Source organism: Callorhinus ursinus, unplaced genomic scaffold (genome assembly GCF_003265705.2).
Source record: "Callorhinus ursinus isolate GAN/ISIS: 27379988/994484 unplaced genomic scaffold, GSC_fseal_2.0 scaffold18, whole genome shotgun sequence".
Classification (NCBI taxonomy): Eukaryota; Metazoa; Chordata; class Mammalia; order Carnivora; family Otariidae; genus Callorhinus; species Callorhinus ursinus.
Genome location: NW_027397080.1, coordinates 12,095,681 through 12,104,264, shown reverse-complemented (window position 1 = coordinate 12,104,264; position 8,584 = coordinate 12,095,681). Strand labels below are relative to the sequence as shown.

Sequence of the window (8,584 nt, the reverse complement as noted above, 5' to 3'; positions counted from 1 at the left end):
CCCGACCCCACTTGGGCTACCTGAGTCGAGATGCTGAGGAGATGGAGACCTCTGTCCTCCTCCCCCGGCGGGCGCTCCCTCGTGAGGGGGCCAGGGAAGTGAGGGCGACCCCTTCCCTCTCGCGGGCAGGGGTGGGGGCGGAGTCAAGCGCACCGCTCCCCCCGCCCCCCGCCCGGGGGCTGGAGGGAAAGGGGAGGAACGGGGACCCCTCAGGGGAGGGGCTCCGGGCGAACGCCGCGGGGCGTCTCCCTGGCAGTCCCTCCCCCCGCCCCCCGCCCGCCCCTCCGGCCGCCTCTGCCGCCGCGCGCCGCAGCAGCGCCGCCTTCCCTGCGCAGTCGGTGTCTCAGCGTCGCTGGGTGAGTGGGGGCCCCTCCGGCCGGGGCTGGGGTATGCGGGGAGGGGACAGCCCGGAGGGAGGGGACCCCGTCGAGCCTCTCCAACCCCGCCGCTCCCGCGCCTCCCGGGAAGCCTGCTTCCGAGGGCGCAGGGTGAGAAGGGGGCTGCCGGGAGGGGATGAGCGCGGCGCTCTCCAGGGTCCTGACCGCCGAGTGGGCCAGCCGGGAGGAGTCGCGTTCCGGCCGCCTCGGAGCGCCCCCTCCAGGAGGGGCCCCGCGCCCGGCGCTCTGAAGCGTGGGCTCAGGGCGAGAGCTGGGGAGAGGTTTGGAGAGGGTCCCCGGGGTGAGTTTCTCAGGTCGAGCTGTGGGTCCTTCCCATTCGGGGGAGGAGGGGTCTTTGCGGAGACAACAGAATCTCCTACCACCCTCGTTTCCAAGTCTCCCGATTGGGAGGGGCCGCTCTGAGGGTGGCAGGGAGGAGGGGGCACTGGAAGATCTCTCCTGCTCAGTGCATCTCTCTGCCCCCGCCCCGATGACCCAGTTCCTTGGACCTTGAGGAGGGGACTAAGGGACACACTCCTCCGCCTCAGCCCCACGCATTTCCTCAGTCCCCTCCCACACACTTGTTCACTGGGTCCTCAGTCTGGGGCAGAAGAGGCTGCTTTAGAAAGGAGGGTCACCAACTTACAAAAACATGTATGTGACACACTGCTGAGGACACACACAAGCCCCCCAAATGGCCATGCAGGCACATCACCCTCATACTGTGATGGGTGCATACCTAGTCACATGCACATATATAGACTGAAACACACGGGAGTCAAAGGCAATGCAGAAACCAGGGGCATACGTGCATACATGAGCACAAGCACTCGCACACATGCTCATCCACATGTGCACAGAGCTTCGTGCAAATGCACACACAAGGAACCCCCTCACCCTGTCTCACTCCCAGCGCCAAGCTGGGGGGAGGGATTCACCTGAATGCACCCCTCCATCCCTGCCTGGAACTGCCTGGCTGTCTCCTCTCCATTGCCTTCTCCTCAGCCCTCCACACCCTAACCTCCTACATGAAAAGGTAAGTATTAGGGGAGGGTTGGCTGGCCAGGGCTCTCTCTGGACGAGAGACCCCTAGTAGGCCTGAGAAGGGCTGCAGCTCCCTCTCCTGGGACCTGGAAGCACCCCTGGGAAAAGAAAGATGGCAAAGGTGCCTGAGGGTCCCACGTGCAGCTGGCCATGTGAGAGGTGTCAGCATGGGAGTTGGCTTGTGATGGCATGTGTGAGACATGTGGGGTCGTGGGCTGGTGTCTTGATGCACAGGGTAAGGGAGCTGTTCGTGAGTGGTGCCTTGTGTCAGAACATGTGATTTGTGGAGCGGAGGGAATGGTGTCATGTGTGGAGGCATGGACCCATGGGTGGCTGTGGGCTGGTAGGTGAGTGGCATGGAAGCCAGTGTGTGGATTTGGTGAGCTGTGGAGCATAATACGTGTGTGTATTCATTTGTATATTGTCGTGCATGAGTCTTGTGGCATCTGGGTCTGTGTAAATCATTTTTATTTAACACTTAAGTGGCACATAGAGGTGCAGGCATCATTCTAAGTGCTTCACATGTATTAACTCATTTAATCCTCACAGTAATGAGGTAGGTACTATTACCCTCACTTTATAGATGGGGCAGAGAGAGTATAAGGAGCTCGTCTAAGGGCACCTGGCTGGTAAGAGGCAGAGCTGAGATTCAAACCCAGGTGGTCTGGCTCTGATGCCTTGTGCTGGCCTTTGTCAGGCACATGTGTGTGGTCAATGTCTGGGCTGCAGGTGTATTTTGTAGCAAGCAGGCATTTATGAGTCAATGAAGGAGCAGGAGGGAGGGGGGAGGACCAGAAGGCCTTTTGCACCTCCCTGGGCAACTCTGGGTGTCGGTCCTGTCACTCCATGGCTGCATGACCTGAACCAGGTCACCTCGATTCCTTGAGCCTACCTTCTCATCTGTAAAGTGGGGCTAATCCCCAGACTTCACTTGGTGAGGGTGAAATGGTATACACCTGTGACCGCCCGTTGTCTGGTGCTGAGCAGGCCATCAGCAAATGGGAACCCCCTTCCCTTCCTCTGTCTCCTGGTCTGTTCCCTGGGAACGTATAAGGTCTGGGGAGATGGTGTGGATCACAGAGGCAGGATGCAGACTTTGGGCCAGCTCCTCTCTTTCCCCGGGTCAGATGAGAGGCCGGGGGGCTGGGTCTGGGGGCCTTTCTGGAGTGCTGTCAAGGTGCCAAGAGGGCCTGACCATTCCTTTCTACCCCTTGACCCCCTCGGGGACCCAGGTGGGAGTTGGCTTGGCGGCCATGGGCAAGCAGAACAGCAAGCTGCGGCCGGAGATGCTGCAGGACCTGCGGGAGAACACGGAGTTCTCGGAGCTGGAGCTGCAGGAGTGGTACAAGGGCTTCCTCAAGGACTGTCCCACAGGCATCCTCAACGTGGATGAGTTCAAGAAGATCTACGCCAACTTCTTCCCGTATGGCGACGCCTCCAAATTCGCCGAGCACGTCTTCCGCACGTTTGACACCAACAGCGACGGCACCATTGACTTCCGGGAGTTCATCATCGCGCTGAGCGTGACCTCGCGCGGCCGCCTGGAGCAGAAGCTCATGTGGGCCTTCAGCATGTACGACCTGGATGGCAACGGCTACATCAGCCGCGAGGAGATGCTCGAGATCGTGCAGGTGGGCCCCTGGGCCCCTCAGAATGCCAGGCGCAGGGCCAGGCCCTGGCACCCGCCATCCCTTTTTGTCCTCTCAGCTGCCCTTGTGGGTAGATAGGGGCAGGTGCTACTCTTGTGACCCATTTGAACAACCATTAGGAAATAATTTCCAGTTTTAAGAAAAGTTCAGAAAACTCCCATATACCCTTTACCCAGATTCACCAATTAACTTTTGCCATATTTGCTTTATCATTGTGTGCATATACTGCTTTGTCGTTCTGAACATGACCCTCTAACCCCGACTACATCAGGATATATTTCCTAAGAACAGGGACATACTCTTACATAACCCATAATATGATTATTAGAGTCAGGACGTTTAATGTAGAAAGAATGCTATTATCTAACTTACAGACCATATTCCAATTTTGCCAACTGTCTCGAAATGTCCTTTATAGCCCCTTTTACCCAGGTCCAGGATCCCACATTTCATTTCGTTGTCATGTCTCTTTAGCTGCCTTTAATCTGTAACAGCTCCTCAGCCTTTGTCTTTCAAAACTTGACATTTCTTCAGAGTACAGGCCAGTGATGTTTCATTGATCCTCATTTACTCAGTAGAAAACGGATGGTCAGAGAGGTCAAGACATTCACCCAAGGCCACACAGCCCATGAGTGGACCACCTGGCTCCACCGTCCACTCTCCATCGGGACACCCAGGCACCTTTCAACTGACTGAGGGCCCATTAAGAGCCTAGTACTAACTGACATGTTTATAACCACAAGCCAGTGCATCCTTACCGTAACTCCATGAGGCTCAGAGAGGTGAAGTAACTTGCCCAAGGTCACAGAGCGTGTAAGTGGAGTTAAGTTCAAGCTGGCCACTACTCAGAGCTGCCCCTGGAAAGGGGTCTGGCTTCCAGTTCTGGAGTTGGCTTCAATGCTTAGATTTCTCATTTGTAAAATGGGGATGATGATACCGACCTCACAGGGAGATTTAGGGATCTGATGTGAATGCCTTTTCTTAGTACAAGTTTAAGTGTAACACAGGTTAGCTCTACCTCAGAAATCTTCCAGAGTGCCCATCTCTTCAACCTGTTATTGAAGTCCGTCAGGGCTCTGGTTCTATTTTACCTACCCAGTTCTTAGTTCACTTTTTGCCTGAGCCTGTGTTTCTTCACGCAGATAGTGGGGGTGTTAGCCCCCCCACTTCACCAGGTATAGAGTGGGATGGGGGCTCCAGCAGATGGTCCAGCATATAATTGTTACTTGGTAAATGTTAGAAGTTGTCAGTTACTGTTGTCTTCTCTGCGCATTCTCTACTCTAGCCAGAAGGGCCTTTTCAACATCCTGGGGATATGCCCCGAGTAATCCCACCACACAGCTTTGCACAAGCTTGCTCCCTTTCCTTTTGCCTCTCTGAATCCTATGCCTCTGGTCCCTCAGCTCGGCTGCTTCCCCTTCCATCTCATCCAGTCCCTCCTGGATTTTTGCTTTGGCTTCTCTCTTGCTAAGCATCGCGGTCCACTCTCTTGAGCTAGAGTAGGATGTAGTGCCCTCCCTGTGCCTATTGGTAGGGGTAAAGCCTTAATGTCTGTCTGTGACTCCCATGGGCCGGGCATTAACTCTCTAGTTGATGGCTAGTGGGAAGTTCTGGGGGTCCTGGTGGAAGGGTTGGGGCAGGCGGGGTGATGGAAGATCACTCAGGGATCGGGCAGCAGCTGGATACCAACCAATATGAGGGATGTTGACGCTTTACCACTTAGTGGGGTTGCACTGGGATATACTGGTAAATCTCGGCCCTGTTGGAGGCACTGGGATATACTGGTAAATCTCGGCCCTATTGGAGGCACCAAGCCCAAGACGTCAGTCAAGCCAGCCTCATTGGTTGGGCATCCTCAGGACCCCTTCCTGCCCGGCCTCTGCTACCTAGGCCCCGATTCCCTTTATGGCAGCCGCGGGCCCCGAGATGGCCAGCTCAGAGCTCTGCCAACGCCAGTGACTGGTTAGTTACATGCCGGCTCCAGTGAAACAATGAGTGCACAGCAATTCCAGACAATTAATGAGGAGGTCCACGAGCGGGCTGTCATGAGCGGAGCAGTGACTCTCTAAGTCACTCGCCCATCCTTCTCAGGACCCAACCCTGTGGTCCGGTGGTGGGCACATTGCAAGGGAAAACACCGCATCTCGGCCTCTTGGGGCTCCTACTCTGGTGGGAGAGAACAAGTGTGCAGCCCACGCTTGTTGGCATCTGGGAGTCTAGGGGACTGAAAGGCAGGGAAGACCTGAGAATGTGGTGGATGAGTAATGACCATAATATAAGCTGCTGTTTCCTGACCACCTACTCTAGCCAGCTACTATTCCAACTGTACACACTGTCTCATTCAATCCTCTAGGCAGGCCCCATGAGGGAGACGTGAGTAAACCGAGGCTCACAGAGGTAGGGACTTGTCCGATAAAGTGATTAGTGGAACCAGGATGCCACTCCAGGTACATCTTCCTTCAAAGTCCCTGCTGGTCATTAGCACCCACGAGTGTCTATCCAGCAGCTACGAAGGAGCGGATTCTAATTCAGTCTCTGGCGTCAACTCCCTTCCCAAGCCTGCATTTCTTACCTGGAAAATGGGGATCTTGATACCTGCTTTTCAGGGCTGTTGTGAAGTTGAGAAATAATGTGTGTAAAGTACCTGGCACATAGCAGGTGCCTGATAAGTGGCAGCTGGTATTACTGTCCCAGGTGGAAGCTATCCAATCTGGGAAACCTGAAAGGCATGGAGGTGTTTGGTGATGGCAGGGTCACCTACCGGGGGAGGCCTGATGATGGAGAGGTCAGCAAGGACCGGAGCGCCAAGTACCTTGAGTTCCTAGGGCCGAATGGTTTGGACTTGATAGAGCAGTGAGAGGTGCCAAAGGCTTTTAAACGGTGGAGTCCCTGCCAGATGCCAGGCACTGTGCTAAGTTCTGAGGATATGGGCACTAGCTAGATGTCCATGATCTTCATCTGTAGGCTAGGGACTAGGAGCAATCCTACAAAGGCAAAATTACTTCCAGAGAGGTGTCCCCAAAGGAAAAGCCCAGGAGACTCTGGGCCAGATATGGGCCTTGACCCAGCAGGGATCAGAGAAGGCCCCTGGAAGAAAGTGCCATGTAAGTTGCGTCCCAAGGAAGAGTGGGAGGCAGCAGAAGGAGCGTGGGGCAGCATCCAGAAGGAGCTGGGTGCACGGTAGGCCTGGAGGGAAGCCTGTGTGTGTGACAGGAACGAGGGGGCGGCCCATTGGGCTGAGGACGTGGCGGTGGAGATGTGTTTGGAAAGCTTTCAGAAACAGCATGGGGGACAGACCTGAGGGAAAGAGACCAGTACGGAGGCTGGAGCCAGATCTAAGGCAAGGGAAATTTTTGGGATGGGAGAAGGGAGGCTTCTTGGCGGAGGTGTCAGTAGCAAAAAGCTGGAAGATTGGGTTGATCGGTCTAGTCCTTGAGTTCTGGGGCGCTGGGACCCAGCCTAGCCCATAGGCCAAGCCCTACGTGTTCTGTGTACCTTTAGCACAAATACCCTCCTTCGCGTTGCCTCCAGAGATCCTGCACGTGGCAGCTGCAGTTCTGGGCTCAACTGAGCGCATGCTGTCCCCGCCCCTGGCAGATGCTCATTTGAGTTTATTTGCATAACGTCTCCGCCCCCTCTGGGCCCAGCTGCTCCGCGCCCTCCAGCCCTTAGTGCGGCCCTGCGCCCCCTGCCGGCTACAGAGGCAGCGCAGCCCAATGTCACCTCCTCCGCCCAGCGCCCCCTGCAGGCCTCCGAGCGCGGGCCGCCCAGAGCCCCGAAGTTTCAGAAAGGCAGCGCTAAGCCGGGACTTAGCCTGGAGCCCGCGGCGCCCAGTGTTCTAGCCTCTTCGCTATCTGGGCCCTGATATCCTCCAACATCTCTCCTGGCCCCCTGCAACTCAGACACCCCCAAATTCTCGGTGCCCACTCAGAGCTTCCCGCTGCCGGTCCTTTGTACGTGCAGATTGTTCTGCCAGCAACGCCTTTCCCCACCCTGCACTCCAAGGGAACTTGGTCGGGGCCCGCTCCAATAGCCCCCTCTTTTGGGAAGCCTTCCCAGACATTTCTTCCTGAACCCCCCCTCCCCCGCCCTCCCAGTTCTCCTCCGTGACCACCTCTCCACCTCACCCAGGAGGAGCTGCAATCTTCTGCGTGCCTGGGGGCGGTTTTGGATGATGGGGCTGGGGGGCTCGGGCAGGCTCCTCTCACTCCCTGCCTCCCCCTCCCGCCCCTCAGGCCATTTACAAGATGGTTTCGTCCGTGATGAAGATGCCGGAGGACGAGTCGACCCCAGAAAAGAGGACCGAGAAAATCTTCCGCCAAATGGACACAAACAACGACGGTGAGGGGGCAGGGGCGGGGCGGGGCGGGGCGGGCGCCACTCCCCCTTCCTCTACCGCTGCTCTGCTCTGCCTCCCCTCGCTGCGCGGCCGCCTTCTCCATCACTGCTCCCCTCGCCCCGCAGGCAAGCTGTCCCTGGAGGAGTTCATCCGCGGGGCCAAAAGCGACCCGTCCATCGTGCGCCTGCTGCAGTGCGACCCCAGCAGCGCCTCCCAGTTCTGAGCGAGAGGACCCAGGTTCCCCCTCCTCCCTGCCTTCACTGGCCCTCTCCCGGCTCTCAGCTTCCTCTCCCTTGTGTCTATCCAGCCTGGGGGTCAGACCGGGCACCTCCCCCCAGGGCCTGCACTCTGGGGTCTATGGAGAAGGGAACCCCGCAGTACCAAGACCCAAGCAAGCAAGCGGTCAGCACCGTCAATCCGAGAGGCGGTATCTCCCTTAGGCAAGGATTGAGACGCAGGCTCTGGCTGGATCTGCCCTCCCTCACCCAGAGGGAACTTTAACCATTCTCCCCCGCCCCCACCTGCCCCCAGACCCACACGCAGCCTCGGGCTCCTCCCCCCAACCACCGGGCAAGCTCCCCAACCCCCACCCCCGCCCTTGTAGCCCTCAGTCAGGGTGGAGGGGCAATCATGCCCAGGTGAGGAGGCTGTCTTCGTTTGGAAAGGAGAGAAGGATTCCAGGGGTGTGGGGGTTTGAGGAAAAAGCTTCCTTGAGCCATCCTTTCCTGCAGGAAGGCCTCAACCCTTCCTGTTCCACCGCTCTTGCTGGCCCGGAGGCAAGGATGCAAAAGGAAAACCTCCGGGTTCCAGCCTCCCAGCTGTGGGTCCCATGAACCCCCCCACCTGCCTTTCAGCACTTGGATGAACACAGACCCACTGATCCCTCTGTGTACTTTTCCTCTCTCAGACACACACACACACACACACACACACACACACACACACACACACACAGGCCCACGGATGGGCAGACACACCCAGAGCCCCACCCACAGCATCCTGTGTGGGAAAACAGCACAGGCCCCCCCGGCCAAGTCCCCTCCCCTGCTGCATGCATCCACGTGGAGCATCTCTGTTCTTTTTAATAACTTCAGAATAAAGTCTCATTTCAGTGCAGTGGGCTGGGTAGCTGAGGGAGGGGGTGGAAAGCCCTACTGGGGTCCCTGAGTGACCAG

General features: G+C 57.2%; 1 protein-coding gene across 1 annotated transcript; it reads left to right on the top strand.

Moving 5' to 3' along the window:
* Positions 1 to 206: 206 nt before the first annotated feature.
* HPCA (hippocalcin) lies at positions 207 to 8,526 on the top strand. Its single transcript, XM_025856890.2, has 4 exons — positions 207 to 356; positions 2,654 to 3,052; positions 7,306 to 7,411; positions 7,535 to 8,526. Exons 2-4 carry the CDS (start codon positions 2,675 to 2,677, stop codon positions 7,630 to 7,632), a joined length of 582 nt encoding a protein of 193 aa, XP_025712675.1. The 5' UTR covers positions 207 to 356; positions 2,654 to 2,674; the 3' UTR covers positions 7,633 to 8,526.
* The last annotated feature ends 58 nt before the right edge of the window (positions 8,527 to 8,584 follow it).

What these genes read in the sequence shown, in the direction of transcription:
- HPCA (XM_025856890.2), top strand. Translation starts at nt 2,675, where the DNA reads ATGGGCAAGCAGAACAGCAAGCTGCGGCCGGAGATGCTGCAGGACCTG. An exon ending in AGATGCTCGAGATCGTGCAG is followed by an intron (nt 3,053 to 7,305) that starts GTGGGCCCCTGG and finishes CCCGCCCCTCAG; the next exon opens with GCCATTTACAAGATGGTTTC. An exon ending in AATGGACACAAACAACGACG is followed by an intron (nt 7,412 to 7,534) that starts GTGAGGGGGCAG and finishes CTCGCCCCGCAG; the next exon opens with GCAAGCTGTCCCTGGAGGAG.